Below are 21,881 nucleotides of genomic sequence, written 5' to 3'. Positions count from 1 at the left end.
TGTGAATAAACTACCATTCTTGTAGATTGGTGATGATGTGCGACGCAATCGTTGCATCAATCTTGGCCAGTAGTTCAACATTTACTGTTATTGGTTGCACTTTTATGCAATTCTTTTTGGGTGTGTAAGATACCAAGAAAGGCGATTGGCGATCTTCAGAATAGTGTGCGTAGAACAAAGTTGAGATGCTCACAGAAAAATTGTGGAATGCGGCAAATATGAAACTGAAATAATATATTAAATATATCTTTCCATAAAGAATTGCTTGTCCTGATTGACTGATTCATCCATTATTGTTTTGATTGGGGTTTGAAATATATCTTTGTAATTGATTTTCCTTATTAACTGATTAAGCCGTTGAACTTTCAGCACGTAGTGTTATTATTAACAGCAATTTCTGCATATGATATCAACAATAAAAGCTTATCGAAACTAAAGACACTTTATACAATTGATTTGTAATTATTATTATTAATGTACCAAAAGAAGAACTACGTCAGATTAATACGTTGAAAGTGTAGGTTTTTGAAAGAAAAGCTGCGCTTTTGTGTGGAGACAAACAATTTTGGGGTAACGGTGAAAAACTGAAGCTGACCAATGAAAATAGAGTAAGTTCTGTTGCCACTAATTTGTATTTGATTGCTAATAGTAAAGTAATTTAATGGTATAGGGTGACAAAATTCAGTGAGAACCAAAATATATAATTTTTATTTTTGGAACGACGCGAATATTCTGAATCGGAAGGTTTTTTATCGTTTAAAAAGAGTCATTCAATAAGCGCTAGAACTCGTATAATATAATTTGATATCGTTTTGCTTATATTTTTATATATTTTGGCGTATAAAATCATTGTGTAATTGTGTATCTATTGGCTGTTTAATTTAATTTTAATTGAATGCCAGCTTGAAGTTATTTTTATTGTTTTTATCGTAAAGTTAGTACAACAGCTGCCAGCTTTTAAGGAAACTAGTGAAAAACCACTGAAGCAGAACGCCAATCAAATGTTGCGTGTGCGGCAAAATTATCTTGTATTTTACTGGTAGTATTTACTGAAATTCAGAGAGGAAAATCTATTGCGAAATGCTTGTTTGAAACAAATGTTGCTGTTGTTGTAGTCGTTGCTGTTGCCGCTCATTTCGAAGGCAGCTTTTGGTATTAGGTACTCTATACATAGATAGACAGGCCGACAGACAGCAGACGGAGACGGAGACAGAGACGGAGAGAGACACACACACACCCATAAATGGATACCACAGAATGCGGCCCCAAAAATAAAGTCATCGATGTGTTGCATACATCTGTATGTGCAACGCCTCGCGTGGAATGCTGCAACTGCAACTGCAACCACCTGGGAAATGGCATGGCATAGTCGAGTACTCAGTACTGCGACTGCGAGTACGGAGTGTAGCGCAAAATGCATCTACCGTTTACCTTGCTGGTCGCTCGTTTGCCGCTTGCTTCTCTTTCCCGCTGGAAAACTCATTCAGTCATTAAATGCCGTTATCTGCTGATTATACAATAAAAGCAACCATAACAAAAACACAGCTATAGCAACTACGGCAACAACGGCAACATTGGAGGCAACATTGGAGCAGCAGCAAGTGGGCGCTACTGGGTGCCCAAAGCTAAAAAACCCAATTGAAGCGCATCTGTAAAAGAAGAATTACGACAGCAGCAACAACAGGCAACAACAACAAAAGGCAAACGACAACAACAACAACAACAACAATAGTATAACGTAACATTTAGAACATCTTTGTTGCAACTCGCACACAACAAGTAATTTTTTTAGCTGGCATCATTCGAGTGGAGTTGCCTATGAGACTGGAAATATGGGGTGGGGCATGAGGCATGAGGCATGAGGCATGCAGCATGCAGCGTGCGGCATGCGGCAGGCCTGCCAGATTTGTTACGTTTGCTGTCTGTTTTCGTCTGTCTTCCTGTGCTGCGGCTGTCGCCTAGACTAGGACATGTCAGAACAACTTCCCCAAACTGCCACACAATTTCTGTTGGATGGTGCCTTTCACCACGCATAGCTGTTTTTTGCTCTCTCGGATGGCAATCAAAAGTGCGCAGTACTAAACTAAGCAAGCACGCACACAGCACATACGGTTGTATAAATAGCTGGATACATAAATACTATAACGCATCCGTACCTTTCGTAAGCACTCATTTTGTCCAGTTGTACAATTCTAATTCAGCTACCATACAACAATAATTCTATATTTTATTGATTAAACAAAATGTGATAAGTACTAAACAAATAAAATTAAATAAACAGACTATTGTAAAGAAAACTCTCTTAAGAGATCTAAAAAATAATACAAAAACATGTTAGTGATATACATATCGAAGACACATAGATTCATATCAATTCTAACCCACTTGTATGTGTATGCAATAATTGAATGTAAATGAACTTTACTCTAACGAAGGTCAATTGCTTTTAGCGAGTGTGTCTCGATGCTGTCATAGTGCTATAACACTCAAGACATCTGGTCGACGATACTTGCAAAATTCGAAAAGCTAATTACGAGCTCGGCGTTTAACTCTTAGACGTTTCCATTCCCCTCGCCACTACAAAGAACAAAACTGATTGAGCCGGGAAACAATACACGTATTGAGTAACGTTGAAAAAATAGTAAAATAAAAAACACATTGTGGCAATTAGTAACAGAGAACACAGAATAAGAAACAGGTGTGCGAAAAATTATAAATCTTTCGTAACTTACTGGTTAATTCATATAACGATAGCTTATAGAGTTCACCATAACTGACATTTATGCAGAAACCCGACCTTAGATCTCTCAATTACGAACAGTGCTCTCGATTAAGTACTATTTACTTAATTGACTGGAGTTTGCACGTCGATGGTCACGTTACTCACCTGAAAATAAATGAGAAGAACGAAAAGATCTATTAATAATGTGAATGCATAGAATATGAAAACATTTAAATATTTCTTCAAGTTAAGGAAGCAAATAAGATGGTTAAAGTTAAAGAGTTGAAAGTAGCCTAATTTTGCAATGCTATTAAAAAAAGCAGAGTAAAAGCAGTTTATGAAACCAACGAGTTTTAAGTAACGAGAGAATTAGCACCACAGCGAGAACATTTGATGAATTGTCAATCATGATGCAATCTTTAAGTAATACAGCAGGTTTATAATGGTATTCGTCTCGTTTCTCTTTCTCTCTGTGACACTGTCTCTCTTTCTTTGCTGCGTCGAGAGCAAAGAAGTACACGGAAACTCTTGCAGCAACTCGAAATGATCATGCGTTTCAGACATTTTACCGCTTGGCATGCGGCGCTTACACAGATCTGAAAAGAATGCCAGACTGATCATCATTTATTTTACTTTGGACACAACATCTGTGGCACAACTTTAAAAATATTGAAAGTAAACTCTATTGACATGATTCTTTGGAGCAGCTATTTTGATTCGATTGTTTCTGACCATAAACTATAACATGTTGATAAACGCCCTGGGATACCCATCATAAATCCCATCTATGTATGTATAATTAAAGGGCAGCGAAGAAAAAAACTTCTTGATTTGGTTTTATTGTCATTTACAATAGAATACTTAAAACCGTTTTCTTCAATTGGAGTTTATAGTTAACAAGTCAACTTTCCTCGATGGTTTGATGCATATTACCATCGTTGTATATTATTAACTAAGCAGTATATATGTATGTGTTTTTTAAAATTGCCAAGTCTAGATCAATAATTCCTTGAACTCTTTGAAATATTATATCCCATTTTTCACATTTAAAAGTTGTATTTCAAAATGTTATTTGTTCTCTGCCAAGCAATTTGTACATAGATACCCAACTATTTATTTTTCTTAAACATGCTAGTGCATTGAATCAAAATTTACAAATATGGTGTCGATAAAGCTGGTTTATTTCTACAACTTCCATGGCACCGAGTGCAACCAAGCTCAACATTTGTTTACACGAAGACCTAATACTCTTGTGTGTTGGTCAACTGAATTGCCAAGCGGAAAGTCGATTATCGATTATGTCATTAGCGGAGTTGAGCGGTCTAGATTTGAAAAGTGAACTCGCACGAGCTTGCGTTCAAGCATATTGATATTCGTTCGGTTGATTGGCGGCTGGAGAGCAGCTGTCACAACAGCTTCCTCTGGACTATTAACTTGTCAGTGGTGTTTTTTTCTCTTTCAGTAATTTGCGTGCCTATTACAACAAAACAGTGCTATATAGCCACAGGTAGGGGGTCTCATTTTAATACCCCGATGGTCGCCCAGTCGCCCAGTTGCCCCGTCACACAGTCACCCAGTCGTCAATCATTTTCGTTCATTCGTTTTGTTAAACGTGCCAAATAGCTCGCAGCGGAAATCGCTCACTTTTTATGGGTCTCTGATAGCGAGTTTATTAAAAACGCTTTGTATGCCAAATGCAGTCGGTTGCAACATCACTTCGCTGTAATGCAAGTGACTGCCACGCCTAGAAGCGAAATGGCTGACACTTCAAGTAGGCATAGTGTATTTGCATTTGTCAAAGATTGGCACTAACAACAAACCCATTTCGCAATTGAATATGCATCCTTACCATTCTTAATGACACATTTTCATACGCTGTATTCATCTAAGAGCCAAAGTACAAAATTAAGTTAGAAGGCTACTGACATTAAAAATCTTTTAGTGACAGCACTTGCCAGCACACATCGTATGTTTAAAACCAAAGAAATCTATTAATATTATGAATTTGATTATAATTATATATATATATATATATATGTATATATATATATATATATATATATATATATATATATATATATATATATATATATATATATATATTATATATTATATATATATTATTATATATATATATATTATATATATATATATATATATTATTATTATATTATTATTATTATTATTATTATTATTATTATTATTATTATTATTATTATTATTATTATTATTATTATTATTATTATTATTATTATTATTATTATTATTGTTATTATTATTATTTATTTTATTTATTATTTTATATTGCTGGAATGGACTAACTGTACTTGCATTATTCATAAAAAATTCACTCATTGCTCCAATCTCTTTTATTCTCAGATTAATGGCAAATTGTGCACATAACAGTTGGATGTTAGCTTTGTATGTAACCTTCTTTTCTATTACGCCTCAATCTCTTTTCCCTCTATCTATCTCTCTTACAGTCTCTGTCCCTGTCTTTGACAGTTTGTCAATGTAACCACACGAGCTCAGTTACCTTCCAAGTTACCTACTATGCACTTCCCCCTAACCATGCGAGACTTTGTAAAGCCGCCGTGCGCCGTTGCCCAATGACAATGACGGCGTGGAAACCGAATACGTGGATCCAAGTCAACGTCATCCCCGTTAGACGTACAGACATATACACCTATACATTTACGTATATGAGTCGTACGTATGTCTATGCCTTCCGTTTATGTAATTTTAAAAACGAGAGGGAAAAAACTCGACAAACTGATGCGCTATCACGTTGAAAGCTGGACGCAGAGAGTTGCCATCTTTAAATATGACTATGAACCATATGGAGGTGTCATTTTTACGTCAGTTGTTGCAGTTATGTTTTGCCACATATGAACTGAGTGATGGCCTCAAAGGCTGGCGAATAGTTTTTCTTCATCTTTCCTCATCTTTTAGCATTAGTTGCTAGTCATGCAATGCGTTGGCGTTGACGTTCGCGTTCGCGTTGTCTGTCTGCCGCTTCCCGTTAGGCACCCAAAAGCAATTAATTAACACACATCCCAAGTGACGCCTACTCTGTTGACAGTTACAAATACATTTTAATCATAATATGGCAATTGCAAGTGTATGAATGAGTAGGAGCTAATTTGAAGTTGGCTGCTTCACGTACTTCCAAATAGATCTACAGTTTTGCATTTAAATTTATGAATGAAACTTGATAATAGGAAATGACTGAAGGGGAGTTGTAGGAATTGTGCTTGTGTGTTCATTACTTGCATATTGAAATGAAATTCATTTTCTAACCAAGGTCAGTATGCTCCGTCCAAGTAGTAGCCGCTATTGCTGTTTATGGTAAAGAGTTTAACACGCCAAGATCTATTAGCATGTTAAGCTAATTGTAATTTATTAGAGGAGCGGTAGAGAAAGAGAGATAGACGCACAGATAGACAGACAGTCAATCCGTCAAGCTCTCTGCCTCATGCTGTTCAAGCTTCTATATGCAAATTTGCTGCATATCTTTAACCCACTTGCTGCTTAATAGAATGACGAGCAGATTAACAATTGTTTGAAAACAATTATTTACATATGTACGTACATACGATCATTTTAAGAAAAAGGTCCACCGGTACATACATACATATATCAGTACATATTTCTATATAGTGGATATTTGAATAATTAACTTATGTTCACATAAGATACAAAAAATTCAAATTATCTCGAGTGTGCTGGACTGTCAATATAATGCGGTATTACTCATATACTGAAAAATATTGAAAATATACCAAAGCCTATATGTGGTATATATATACTATTAAATTTATATTATTACATTTTAAATAAATTATACAGTACAAAATATCTCAAACCGATTTTGTGCAAACACAAAATGTATGTAACAGGGAAAGGAAAGCATCTACAACCCCATAAAGCAGTGTCGATATAGATTGGACGGTAGACTGACCTTTTGAATGAATATGTCGCAAGAACTTTAAAAGATAAATCTACAATTTTTTTTTACATTACAAATTAATCTTCTTTTTTTGAGTATTTTATTAACTATAAAAGTTGGCCACGATCAAATCAAAATGTCAGGACTTGCTTTGGTTGACAATGTGGTATGTTTTCTATCTTAGGTTTTTGAATGTAAAACTATATCTTTATAACAAATGATTATATTTCAGTATTTTTAAGTTGCATTGATATATTTTAACTATAATAAATACCACTTTACCAGTTTTTATACCCGCTAGAAGGGTATTATAACTTTGTGCCGGCAGGAAATGTATGTAACAGGCAGAAGGAGGCATCTCCGACCCTATAAAGTATATATATTCTTGATCAGCGTCAACAGCCGAGACGATCTAGCCATGTCCGTCTGTGTGTCTGTCCGTCTGTGTCTCCGTCCGTCTGTCCGTATGAACACCTAGATCTCAGAGACTATAAGAGATAGAGCTATAATTTTTTTTCGACAGCATTTGTTATGTTTGCACGAAGATCAAGTTTGTTTCAAATTTTTGCCACGCCCACTTCCGCCCCCGCAAATCAAAAAAATCGAATAACAAGCGTAACAATAACAAGCGTAGCTAGAGCTGTGAATTTTGGTATATACTATAATTACTATAGTAGTTATAATTCCTGAAAATTTGGTTGCGATCAGATAAAAATTGTGGAAGTAATTAAATAAATACTTTTGTATGGGCAAAAACGCCTACTTACTAGGGGTCTGAGTTGCTTTGGCCGACAATCTGGCACATTGTGCCGTTTATGGTATATTTTGAATGCGGTACTATATTGATATACCAAACATACCATTTGGTATATTTTTAGTATTTTTAAAGTATTTTCGGTATATTTTGAAAATAATACCGCAATATTTTGCCCTTATTAAAAATGGGTAGCGGGTATCTCACAGTCGAGCACACTCGACTGTAACTTTCTTACTTGTTTGTTGTTGTAATAGAAAATAGGAAGTGGGTATTTCACTGTCGAGCACAACCGACTGTTATTTAATATATTATAAATATTAAAAGATAAAACATTCTCTCTATATAAAAAAATCATTAAACATGCATTAATTTAATTTCCTAAGTTCCACCAATGTACATAGGTTATTTGTCATTTCATTTCATTGAGATTTGATTCAATTAGATTGCATTAGATTCGATTCGTTTCGTTACACTTGTTACACCCACATGCTTGTGGTCTGAGGTCTGGCTACACGTGAAATAATTGCAGTTGGCACTACTCTCTCTCTCTCTCTCTCTCTGTATTTCAATCCCATAGCATTACATGTCAAATTGTTGACTGTGTCTAATGAATTTGGTTGCGTTTTTCCGATATCTAAAACGTGTTTCAGATGTAAAAACCAATTGCAAATGTAACGGACTGTTCAATTTATTTCTCATTTCTTATTCTCTCTAAACAATTCCACTCCCTTTGGAGAATTGTAATTAGTTTTTCCAATCACTTAACAGGAAATTACTACTACGCATTGTGGGCGTATCATAAAAAGAAACCAAAATGGCCCCACCTAAAAATCATAAACGTTTTTATAGTAAATGCTGCCATCAAGAAGACTATAAGCTGAAACGCCTCAAATTCCAAAAAGCAGCAACAAAAACAGTATAATACGCAACATTTTGTGTAATTTTCATAGCGCAAAACCATTTCCTTAATAATGGTAAGACATTCCCCACAACCGACGAGTGAGTAGGACAGATTAGAAGAGAGGGAAACGGAGATGGAGGGGACCAGGAAGAGGACGGAGACGGAGACGTTCCACTAATGCGTGCATAATTTTTAATAAATATTTCAAGTTCTTGGCATGACTGCAAGCCTAGCTGGTGTCTCGAAGACAGCCTATGAAGTCTCGGGCAAACACTTCCTGGTTTAATTAATAAGCCAGACACGGATCGATGACCGGACCACGCTATGTTGCAGCGAACTGACAAAGACCTCGGGACTTGGACTTGTCAATCAACAACATTTGTGGATAGTTGCCTTACATAGATGATTGTGATTATCATCAACTGCATTACTCAGATCAGAAATCTGGAATCTGGACACTTCACTTTACTCTACACTGGCACTGGCGTGGCAAATACTTCCGTTTTGACGGCCAGGTACGTTGAACCTATTTTTAACAGCTCTTCGCTTCGGTTATCCTTCAAAGCAAAGACCGAACCAAACTACGCCGCACCACAGAGGACCCCTACTTCTTTCCTCCCAGAGCTACAACCGATCTCATCTACATGTTGGCTTATCGGTTGCTGCTCAACCAGCGCTTAACTTGGCCCACGTGTTGTGTCTCCGGTTATGTGCGTTTCTCCCTCTCTGCCTCGCTCTCTCTCTGTCGTTGGGGCCCCTGCTCGGCAGGTTTTCTTTCGAATGAAAATTGTGCACTTTGTATGCAGAAAAGCTGACTCGTCGATAAAAATCTACATAATTCTGAGCAGTACGTTTATTGCCGTTTCCTAGCGCGTTAAAAAATGCTCTTCACGGGGGAAAAAGAATGGTACAGAGTGGTAACCTGTTACTGCTAGTCGTGAAAGGTTGGTAAAGGGGCGACGACGGGAATTGAAAAGGGAGCGGGATTGGGGACACAGAGTGAAATAGTGCTGTGAAGGGCCGTTGCATGTCCCTTGAATTCACTGCATTCATAATTGTAAGCTGTATTACGTTATATGTGTATGCTAAACTATCTTAACAAAATTGCACCAGTGCAGTTCAGATTTTAATTTATCTTATTGCTTATGATGGAAGTTCTAGATTTACGGCCTCTCTATAATATTAAAATGCAAATGTTAAATACAGATGAGAAACCAACACTAACATTTAACAATATTCGTTGGACAATTGAACAATACAGAAAATTACTGGAGAGTGTGTTCGAGTGTGAGATATCCGCTACACATTTTCAATAAAAGCAATCATAAAGCGGTATTAATATTCCAAAAAATAGTACGAAGTTGTACTGAGGAAAAAAGTATCGGGACTGTGGCCCACTGACTTTCTATTCGTTTTGAGTTTTTAATTTCATGGCCATTAAATAGTCCTCACAACATGCAATAATCTTTTGACAAAGATTTTTTCAGTGTGCACAATATACTAAGTGAATTGCAGAATTCAATTTTTTGACTGCATTTCCATAAATTATGCGTGTAATATTTCATTAAAAATATCCGCTTTTGGTTTCAATACACCGTTGCTGAAAAGGCACTTTTTTCACTATCAAGGATGGATATATCAAAAACTAAAACGTATTTAAACTAGTAATCTTTAACGAACATCTATAACAGTGTTGCATTTTTTGCTTTTAGAATTGCGTTGAAATAAAACCTGCACAGTCCCGACACACAGTAGATATCTGAAATCATTTTGGGTGAAGGCCTTCAAATATTAAAGAAAATGTAGATAACTCCACACTCTAATGCTTTCAAAGATAATGCGCTTATAGTAATTTGACTTGCGAAAAAGAATGTACTGATGACTTAAAGGGTTTGCGATATATTAGATCTCAGTCAGAGAGACCACCTGCTAATAAACTATTTAAGGTTACCCAGTGCTGGAATACTTTCTAAAAATGTAGTATACTCGAAGTCACTAAACTTCACTGTGTGTACAAAAATTGATAACTAGTTTTTATTTTGCAATAAAAATGTTTTATTTTATATAAAATAGTCCATTAAAAACAAATTCTAATCATATATGTATTAATGTGTCGACGTTGCAGTGTTTTGTTTTGTTCACTTTCGCGCTCTCTGTTTCTTCTACTATCTTGCGCTCTCGACGCTGGTTAGCTCTCCCTCTCTTTGCATTGTTGGTGGTTTTTGTCTATCTTGCGTCTCGCTCGACCCGCACATACTCTCTGTGCTTGTGTTTTGTGCTCTTTGTAAGTACGGATCATAATAGTTGCAATTTAACCCTAGAGTGCCAATTTTAATTTTATTTTATTGCATATATATTATTAGGCAAACGCGGACGAGCTTCAGAGATGTATCGCGGGCTTTAAAAACTCTCGGATAGTTTCTTGACTTTTGGATTTTTGGCTTAAAAGTATGGACTCTTGATTGAATCTCTAAAGCGCAAAAAGGCCAAAACGCATATTTCCTTGAATGAGTTTTCTGTCCCTGATGATTTTTCCTTTTTGTCTGTACCATCTGCTGGGAAACTAACGTCATTTAGTTCTCCGTCTCTTCAACCCTAGGTAGTTTTTGAGGTTTTACATAACGGCATTGCTTCGATAAATGTCGAAGTGCCTACTCCCGCACTGATTTTGGTGTTTGCAGAGATGACGACGGCTGAATAAATTCAATCTTCATGACTCTCTGTCGAAATCATTATTCCTTCAACTATTTAAGAATCGACTCTAGCTTCTACTTTAGTTGCACATAATATGTTAGTTGCGGTGCACCGCTTATACAGAATTTTGGTTCAAGGCTTACTCCTAAAACGACATCTGATGATATTGGGGTAATATTAAACCAAATCTCTAGCTATTGTTAAGGCGGACAAATTTATTAAAATAAGTGAACAATTTAGCAAGATTTGCTGCAAAGAGTTTTGGCCTAAACACCTATTATTTAAAGAATTTGTTGCTGAGAAGAAAAATCAGCCTCTGGTTTTAATTCTTAATAGTAGCAGTAATTATAATTCTAAACTTCCTTCTGTCAGTTCAGAAAACTAACATAGTTATTTACACCGATTTTAGGAAAGTTTTTGATTCGGTGAATCATTATCTCCAAATACTGTAGTTGTGTACTAAAATTCGAGTAGAGGGTATACAAATTAACAAGCAATTATGTATCAATATTTCATTCATTCATTGGGAGACAAAAAAAGAGGGACTTGGGTTAAAAAAGAAATGAAAAAGATAGTGAGAGAGAGTGTGCCTCGCATATCCGGTCACAATGATATGCTAAGTCTACCCCATGAAGAAAATGTTAATTAAATACCTGTCTAACCATGAAAAACATACAACAATTTATGCTGTTAACTAGGAAATGCGCATTTCGCATATGCACAATTTTATTATTATCAGAGACGTTGATGTGGATGTTGATGTCGATGTGAGCGTTGATGTTGACGTTGCTCAAACTTCAGTTGAGCACTTGGCCATTTCAATACATATTTTCCCTCAGTCTCCCTCCTCTTTAAAGAGGCATTTGCATACGAGTTTTGTCGCAAATGCTGGCGGCTTAAATGGTGCCTTGCTTGCTGTTGCCTTCAGCCTGCAGCCTGTTGCAACGCCGCGACGTCATTCGCTAATTGGTCGAGATACACATCGGGAAGAGAGAGAGTCAGTGAGTAAGTGAGATAGAGCGAGGGGTGGAAAGGCGTTGCCTGGTCTAGACGAGTATTCGCAGTATTGAGCATCGAATACCGGATAGCCGAAAGCGGGTTGCGGGCTGAGATGCCATGCCAGGGATGTCAGTGTCATGGTTTTTCGACACCATACCACATCACGCCATATTGTCGATGCCACTGCAACGAACTGACACTTTCTTTATCCAAATAAACCAAAATCTAAAAGCTAAGCTTGCAAATTTTGCAGCATAGTGCGGTTAATTCGTTGAGTTTTGCATTATGATTTTTGCAATTTACTTGTACGTTAATCTACTGGAGTTTATAAAAGTGAGCAACTACATCTTCTATGTTTATATCCTGGATTTGCATCCTATATATCTATTTCTAAGTAATGACACACTGATTAGGAACAACATCAAACTCACCTTTGTTCTGTACAACGGATTGCTGAAATCCCAATCTGGTGCGACAAACAAATATCCACATTTGGAGACTTTTCGCGATGCCTGCAAAGAAAGGTTGGTAAATTACTTTAACATATTAAAATAAAATAAAGTGAGACTCTGAATTTGTTTTCTAACAAAATATGAGTAACAATGTTTGCCTTAAAATATAACATATAAAAATAAACATGCTCCTGACGATTAATTTTTATATAGAGTCATATGATGTTTAATTAAATATTTCATTCGTGGACACATTTAATAAAAAAAATCATCAACTTTATTAAGAATTAAACAATATCACATATGAATTTTATGTACAAGCACGATAACCTCAAGTATGACTAATGGAATGACGTGTACTTATTTAACTATCTACGAGTTTTTACTTGTTATTTTTGGGCGCTGGCAAGTCCCATAAATTACCCACGATTTCAAAGTACTCGAATTCTTGACAAATAGATTAAATGTTTAATAACTAGCCGCCTTTACTTAAGTGTCTAGGCGAAGCAAGGCGAGGGGCAACAGAAGGGAAAACGAGTATGTCTGCGTTGGCACCACTTGGTCGAAAAGACAATAAAACACAATTGGCCGCCTTAAAGTGGATTTTGACACTGATAGTTTGTCATACCAGTCAACTCGGAATGGTTGGCTATTAAACCTTATATCCTCAGTCTATCTGATCTGAATTTCAGATTTAATTAGATAAGTGAAGCTACATTCTATGTAGAAAGTGAACTTAACGATCTTAAATAATTCAAAGCTTAACTTTGGAAAGCTTTCTGTTTTCGATTTCAGAAAACCTTGCTGTCTCCAGTTTCTAAATTTTGTAAGATCCGGAGTTTATTGTTGTATTACCTTTCTACATTAGGGTATGCAGGGTATGAATAGATTTTAATATGAAAGTTTATAAATAAATATGTATTTAATTGTCTTCCTCAACATTATAAATTTTGGAAACCATAAAAAAGACAATTGTCTTAGTGTGGTTAAAATTCTTGGAATTTCAATTAATGCCAACATTTAAAGCTAATAGCATTATATCAAATGGGGATATTGTAGAATAGATAAAGGTAATTTCAGCGCCAGCTAGAAGAATTTGACAGCTCTTTAACTAAAATTACTGGGGGTAATTTCATTTATCGTTTTTCTTGCCATAATGTTTTTTCTTGTGAATTTTTGCTAGCGTGTTATGTATTGTAATTTTTATGTTTATTCGCACGTTTTGTATTTAAATAGGATGAAAAGAAAAAAAAAACTTTGCTACTGTGTTAACCTGTATTTTTGGCCAAAGGGAAATTTACATGGCTGCAGTTACCTTCATAATTGATTTTTACAACTCCAACACTAAGCACGTTTTTCACATTAATTGAAATAGAGTTGGCGATACAAGATGCCTAATTGGTGGCAAACGTGGGACAACTACAATTTCCTTTATACACCTTTTGAATACGAGTATTAACGACTACTTATCATGATCTACAATTCTCACATTTGGAACTGGAATGTATATGATGCAAATTCAATTTATTTTACCAAGTGTGTCATTAAGTTTAAACATATGAACATGGCTTAAAGTGTCTAAAGACTAATGCAATGCCAATAAAATCTTTGCGAGCTAATGGGTCCTAAAATATGTATGTATGAAGCAAAAACAAAACAAGCAACAGCACATTAAACTGCCAAGAATAATGAAGTAAATTAAAGCTGCTCTTAAAAAACTATGTATTTTGATGTACCCCTGGTTAGATGTTTATTAATAAAAAATGTATATTACTATTTAAAATAAGTAAGTAATAAAAGGAGAAGCCGTGTGCCTTATTCTTATCATAAGACGAAATGAATATACCACAAAAGTACTGAAATATGCCGAAAACTATATTTGATATATTGATTCAAACTAAAGACTACCAAATTGTCAGCCAATACAAGACTCGTAGTCATTTTTTTTCCATACAAGAGTATTTCTAAAGTAACTTTTACAATTTGTATCTCCATCATAAAACTGTAGTTATTATTGCAATCGCAACTCTATCTCCAAACTGACTCTCGGCTGATCAAAAAAAAAATATATATATATATATATGTTACAAAGATTATTATACTCTTCCAGCCTATGGGTAGCGGATATTAAAATGATAATAAAGATAATGTTTACATAATTTTACAAAATACAAAAAATGTATGTAGGTAATTGTATTTTATTGTCTACACTTATTCTTTCCGTTGCAATACAATAAAAATACATGAATTGTCATTTTTAACCGAAAAATATGTCACAGTAATAAAAAGATTAATTTACAAATGTCTATTTTTAAAATTATCAATGCACAAGCCTTCACAAATAGTGTATATTTTATAAAATGTTGAATTAAAGTGTGGGTAATTAAGTTTTGTGATGTACATTAATGCGTAAATTATACTGCGGCATTTCTTTTATTTTAACTTCGACACATGCACACATATGACACATTCTTCCATGCAAAATATAATTGTTATAGCATATGTGAATGAAGTATCAGTGATAAGTTCATAATTCCTTTTTCAGTTCATACTTACGAGTAGTGCCAGAGTCTTTAAAGACTGTTTTGTAAGCGTGCAAATGCAATATAGAATGCATTCGATTAGTTATAGAATACATATAGTTATTGTAAATAACGAGAGTGATGAGGGAAGAGGGCTGTGTGGAAGACTTTGAAAGCTGCAATATTAGCTGATGATGATAATGCATGACATTTAGTTAACTCTATGCTGAGATGACATTCAAGTGGCGAGCCTCGAAATGAATTTCAATTGCCATCAACTTGTTTTCGATTTAATTTGATAACGAGCCAGCCAACCCATCGCTGTCGTCTTATGACTGCAAAATGTCAAATCAAAAGTCACGTTTTTCTCGAAGCTTAGCCAAGCCACTATCAGAGCAGTAGCTTCAGCTTGAGATACAGCTTCAGTTTGGGCTCCATCTTCATCTTTATGTTACTAAGAGCGTTGTTCATAAGCCGAGCTATTGCTCGAATAAAATTTCACTTTTTCTGCTGAGACCGCGACTAATACACCGATTGACAAATAAACAATTTGTGGCGCACACAAAGCATAGCGCATAGCACACATAACAAATACAACGAAATAGATACATACACACGAACTAAGTGTATACTTATGTATAAAGACTTATGAGACTGCTCAGACATATCGAGAGAGACGCACGCACACGTGGACGTGTGTCCAGGTCCAAATCAAATCCATCTCTAAACTCGCCACAGCTGGTGGAAAGTTGTTTGCATTGTTGATGTTGTTGCTGTGGTTATTGTTGTTGTTGTTGTTTTTGTCGTTGTTGCTATTGTCGCTATGAGATACTTGGGCTTTTAACTCAATTTCAGGCTGGTTTTGTCGTCGGCTTTTTTGCTTCTTTATTTACACAAATGTGTTTTTGTATTTTCAATGCTGTTTAGTTTTCGAACCGTGGCTTAACAAGCCGCTAAGGCAGTAGCCAAATCGATTCACAGTAAAGCCACCAGTACCAATATTAAAACAACATCAACAAGCTACAGAGGAATATTCTCGACTGTGAAATACCCGCTACCCCTTTGAAATAAAACCAGATTCTATTAATATACCTTGAAATACTAAAATATACCGTACTCTACATTTCATAGAGTTTAAAATATACCAGATTGTCGGCTAAATCAACTAAGACCCACTTCCAATTCATGTTTTTTGCCATTCAAAAATAATTGTAAAATAACTTCTACTCTTTTTATCTGAGATATCTGATAATTATTATATTTTTTTATTTGCAGGGCAAAAATTTTAAACAAACTTGATCTGCGTACTAAAAAAACGTACACCTCTATCTTTTATTGTCTCTGAGATCTTAAAGTTCAAATGGATGGACCCACAGACAGACGGACATGGCTATATCGTCTAGACTGTTGTTGCTGATCAAGAATATATATACCTTATATACTACCCCAACGAGTAGCGGGTATAAAAACCAACAGTTTTGGTTACATGTTTATTATACTTATACAATAGTAATTATCGTAAAAAAATTAATAATTTCTATAACGTAAAATTAACAATGTTTATTCAGAAATCGTTTTTGTGTAATATAGTTATTTGAGAAAAGTACAAAATATGTAATATCATCCGATCAACAGCAAGTAGAGCGGATACTCGGTTTCAAAACAAGAAAAACACCAACTCCGATCAAATGTTTCATGAATGAAATTTCTTTAAACAAAAAATACCATAGTGAATTCCAGTTGAGGATCGATGATTGCTGTGCCAGTGCACGTGTGGTCGCAGAGGCAAACTAGAGATCGGGTCGAACAAATCGAAAATATTTCAGAAACGAAAGAAAAACCAGCCTTTATATTCGTAATTAATGTGTGAGAACAACTTTCCAACGATCAATGACGACGGAGCGGCGCATTGTAGCTGTGACTGAGACAGAGACAGAGGTGGAGACTGCGACGACTACGACTGTGACTCTCTGATCATCATCTCCGGTCGAAAGGCTGACCATGACTTGACGTGAAATAAAAAATGAAAGTGGTCGCCCGATGCGTTGTCGGACAGAGGCAAAAGACCCAACCAAAAACTCGGTGCGGCGAGGCAAGTTGATGTTGATCAAGGGCCACTCTCGGTTATTAGTCGCGATTAAAGCGAATGGAGGCTAATCTTGGATCATTCATAAATACCACACATGAAATTGGAAACGTCGCGATGTCTGCTTACGATGTGATATGATTAATAAGTTTCGCACGCCTATTAAGCTTCCCCACTGCGATATGTAGAAAGTGTCTGTCTGTGTTTGACAAATCTCATACAGAAAAGCAAAAACGAGATGCACTGTGAACTTACTGATAAGCTGACATCCAACAGGTTAACATTCAGTGTCAGTGACCATAACGCCCAAGAGGTGTACACTAATTATCGTTTCATACAAAAACGTTAGTATAAAGTAAGTATTTTTATAAATTATAAATTGCTCATCTGCCTAAGATGATGATTGAGTACTATCGCATAGCTATGGCGAACTTTAGTTGGTTAACATAAACAACGCGCATACCTTTTTGGATTTTCAAGGGTATTAAAATCGAAAGCATAAAAGAAATCGAAAGCGAATGTGGAACGCCATGTTAAGCTACACCGTGGAACTGTGGATCGGAGTCAGAGTCGCATTCGCCGTCTCAGTCGCAGCCCGAGACGAACATCAAGTGCATCGAACGAAATGAACCGATGAGCAAGTGCATGCGAGCCGAAACAGAGTAGAGAGAGAGAGAGAGAGAGAGAGAGAGCAAGCGAATGGAGTGGGGAGAAACTAAACTGCGCGAGGTGTGGAATGAAGTAGTAAGGCAATGGCACAGCACAGCACAGCAAGGCACTGCACGACATCATGGCATAGTCAGAAATGTGAGTGACCATCTGAAGCGACTGCAGCGCGAAATGAAAGCGAATGTCGTCGCTGCTGACGCTGCCGCCGCCGTCGCCGTCGTCATCGACGGCTGTGACTGAGACCGCGGTCGTTGTGGTCGTCGCCCCGCGGTGCGCAACAGTTCAAGCTTCATTAAAAAAAAAAAAAAATGTGCAGTTTTTAGATCACAACATCTATTTTGGTTCGTTTGGGTTCGGGATTCGATACGAAGATATAGATAAAGCTGTTGATTACTTTTTGTTGATACTTCAAGTGCTGTTTCTTTTACGCATTGAATGAATCAAGTCAACGCCCTGTTTTTGGTTGTGGTCTCATTATCATCTAACCATCCGCACTTATACAAATTATGAAACTAAGAATATTTTCACTTTTATTTATATTTTACATCTAACCAAAACATAAGTATATTTGAATTTAGTGAACACTCTCAAAGGGCAAGAGTAATTTAAAATGTATTACAAATTTAGAATTTGTCGGAACTTTCGTTAGGCATTAAGTGTTGTGGAGATTATTTTTATTTTAATCTTATATGAAAAATAAAAGTAAGAAAGCTACAGTCAAGTGACAAGCTTGACTGTGAGATATCCGCTACTCATTTTTAATAAAAGCAAAATATTGCGTTCAAAATATACCTTAGAGTGTGAAATATACTAAATTGTCAGCCGTAGCAACAAAGTTGGTTACAATTTCTATAAATACTGTAGTAAAGTTATGCTTGTTATTCGATGTCGAAAAAAACCAGTAAGAATGCTACAGTCGAGTGTGCTCGACTATGAGATACCCGCTACCCATTTTGACTAAAAGCAAAATATTCCGGCATTATTTTCAAAATATACAGAAAATACTACAAAAGTACTAAAATTATACCAAATTAGGTATTTGGTATATCGATATAGTACCACATTTAAAATATACCATAGACAGTACAATATACCAGATTGTTGGTCAAAGCAACTAAGACCCCTAGTAAGTAGGCGTTTTTGCAAATACAAAAGTATTTCTTTAATAACTTGCACCAATTTTATCTGATCGCAACCAAATTTTTAGGAATCATAATTACTATAGTTATTATTGTATATACCAAAATTCGACACTAGCTTTAAAATTACGCTTTTTGTTGATTTGCGGGGGCGGAAGGGCCGTGGCAAAAATTTGAAACAAACTTGATCTGCGTGCAAACATAACAAATGCTGTCGAAAAAAAATATAGCTCTATCCCTTACAGTCTCTGAGATCTAGGTGTTCCTACGGGCTGACGGACAGACAGACAGACGGTCATGGCTAGATCGTCTCGGCTATTGATGCTGATCAAGAATATACTTTATAGGGTCGGAGATGCCTCCTTCTACCTGTTACATACATTTCCTGCCGTCACAAAGTTATAATACCCTTCTACCCTATAGGTTGCGAATATTAAAAGTCATCACAGGCTACATATACAAATACACTCTCAATTACATGGGTGGAGAATAGCAAAGAGGGAGGGATGTAAAATGCGTTTGTTATCGCGTCAGATATTACAAGAGAAAAGATGTTTGAAATTGATTTTCCATATGAAAACTGTAGAGAGTTGGAGTAAGACAATGATAATAATAACAATGGTAAACAAAAGATGTACAAAAACAGAAAATCAAAAAATACAGCTGAGCAACATTTCACTTTCGATGGGATGCGAAGAGATCTCAGTGCAGCCCCAAAAGCGAGCCCGAGGCAATCATTTATATGGATGGTAGTATGTAGCCACATAGCTACAATACGATAGATGCTTGTAGATAGATATACATATGTATATGGAAAGTACATACTCGTACACATTTAGTAGGTAACTTCATCATCTCTACCGCAATGTCTCTCTTTCTCTATCGCTCTCGCTCTCGCTCTCACTGTGTTTCTCTAATATATTTTGCTCTCTCACACACTGTTTTTGTCGATCTATAACTCCATCTATGTATCTCGCATTTTTACTTTATGCGTTAAGCTATTGTACAATTGTTGCTGAGTTTGTTGTCTCTTCAATTATGCCATTTGAAAGTCGAAGTCGGCACTTGAAATCGACGTTTTGGCTGGTGGAAAATCGTGCACATGAGCTTTTACTAAGTAAAAGTAAAAATCACCTCTCCCCAACACCAACCAACAACATTAAGTCTGAGTCTAACATTAACTGTTTCGACTTCGACTGTTTGACTAGATGCTGGCGGATTGTTGTTGTTGTTTTGTTGTTGTTGCTATTGCTATTGCTGTTTAGTTTCGAATTGTTTCTCTGAATTTGGGCGCCGTACTCGTATTCGTATTCGTATGTGTTTGCATTTTGTGTTTTGTGTTTTGATTTTTATTTTAACTGCCGCCGCACATGAGCTTGCAACTTGTCTTTGGAATGGCACTCTCCAGCTGCTGCAGTAGATAGGCATCACAGTTCGTGCCTGCTAGCGACAACAACAAAAACAACAACAAAAACAGCGACATCGACAACAACTACATCAACTAGTAAGGCATCGACGACTACGAATACGTTGCCAAGCAAGGCGAGTCCATGTCATATTACAATTCATTTAAAACTGCATTTAAAAATACATAAAATACTTTGAACACTGACTGCAGTGTATAAAATGAAAGTGAATACTTGTACGAGTAGTATGCCAAACGAAAAGGAAAGTTTTGTAATCGCAAAGTGTGACCAGACTAACTGTTTTTTTCGTTTTCTTCTTTCATTCCGTCAGGTGAGTTAAACTGTCGTCACACGTTACACTTTTAAAATGCACATTATTCATGTCCAGTTGTATCTACAGTATGTCGTATAGACATCCATAATTATAGCTTTCATATTAATCGATGCAACTGGTCAAATTGAAGAAAGTCAACAACAATGATAACGACAGCTTCCATCATTATTTACGGCGATTGCACAACGTTTTTTTCTGTAAAAGGACCACCCGGATAAATGCTCAAACAACTCAAATTAATCATCTGTCCAAGTCGAAAAGCAGTCAACAGTCAGGAGACAACAACAGATCATACAATCGGACTTCATAAATAACAACAAAATCGTTGTCGTGCCCTTGTGTGTCAAATCCATCATTAAATGTCAACGCTTCGGGCGACCTTATCCGAAAGTCTGATGAGTGCAGCTTTTTTCTTTACATTTTGGTTTTGGAAAACGGGAAAACTGGTAGGTTCATCTAAAAAGGTCAACAGCTCGTTTCCAATTTAGTAACTTAACAAGGCGGCTGCATTGCTCAAGGAAAGACCACAAATTTCATAAGCCGAACCAAATATGCGGAACGCTCACGATGTGAATGCTCGACCAGAAGATGCCCTATGCTATATGCATATATGGTCAATGTAACTGTGTGTGTGTGTATACATTTATTTTAAATATTAACAATTATAATTATTACATTTCACTTATATTTTGCTTTTGAGTATTATTTTTTTGAAACCTCAAAAATAAAATGTAATATCGATTTTTATTATAAAAGTCGAAAAATAAAAGTTAATTTCAAATATTAATGATAAAAATTATATTGATGTTTATACATATTGTCTATATATAAATGTTTTTATATATGTGCATAAAAGAATTGGCTTATTCAACAAAATTATGAATGAATTCCTTATTGTATTGACAGTTTCTTTTTTCTTTTTCTTTTACTATAACAAAATACTTTTTTGGCAATTCAGAGCATGAAAGCTGAAAGAATTGCGATAGTTAGGAAATTCGCAGGACAGTTCGAGATATCAGCAAAGCAACTCAAACTTTCGTTTTCAATATAAAATGTGAAGAAAGAAAAGCGAAAAATGGCAACGAACCTTCAATAGACGGACAAAGTCAAGTTTCCCGCATAAATTTCACAGTAACTGATTGGGGGGAAGACGACATTCCCGGTGGAAGTAAGAGGCGAGGTCGTCAGAGCAAAACGAAATGCTGCTTGCTGATGAAGATCAATGATTATCATCATCAGCATCAGCGTCGG

General features: G+C 35.9%; 1 protein-coding gene across 3 annotated transcripts in view; it reads right to left on the bottom strand.

The window, feature by feature from the left end:
- LOC132798972 (protein outspread) overlaps positions 1-21,881 on the bottom strand; it is a 69,903-nt gene that overhangs the window by 19,003 nt on the left and 29,019 nt on the right. For 2 of the 3 annotated variants that reach the window (XM_060811023.1, XM_060811026.1), the window contains exons 2-3: positions 15,031-15,054; positions 12,454-12,534 (exon numbers count right to left, since the gene is read on the bottom strand). In XM_060811023.1, coding sequence (XP_060667006.1) covers positions 12,454-12,534; positions 15,031-15,054 — 105 coding nt within the window. The remainder of the gene's footprint in view (positions 1-12,453; positions 12,535-15,030; positions 15,055-21,881) is intronic. The other variant, XM_060811024.1, reaches the window with a different exon arrangement.

The sequence above is a fragment of the Drosophila nasuta genome, chromosome 2L (genome assembly GCF_023558535.2).
Source record: "Drosophila nasuta strain 15112-1781.00 chromosome 2L, ASM2355853v1, whole genome shotgun sequence".
Classification (NCBI taxonomy): Eukaryota; Metazoa; Arthropoda; class Insecta; order Diptera; family Drosophilidae; genus Drosophila; species Drosophila nasuta.
This window is presented reverse-complemented; position numbering and strand designations above follow the sequence as displayed.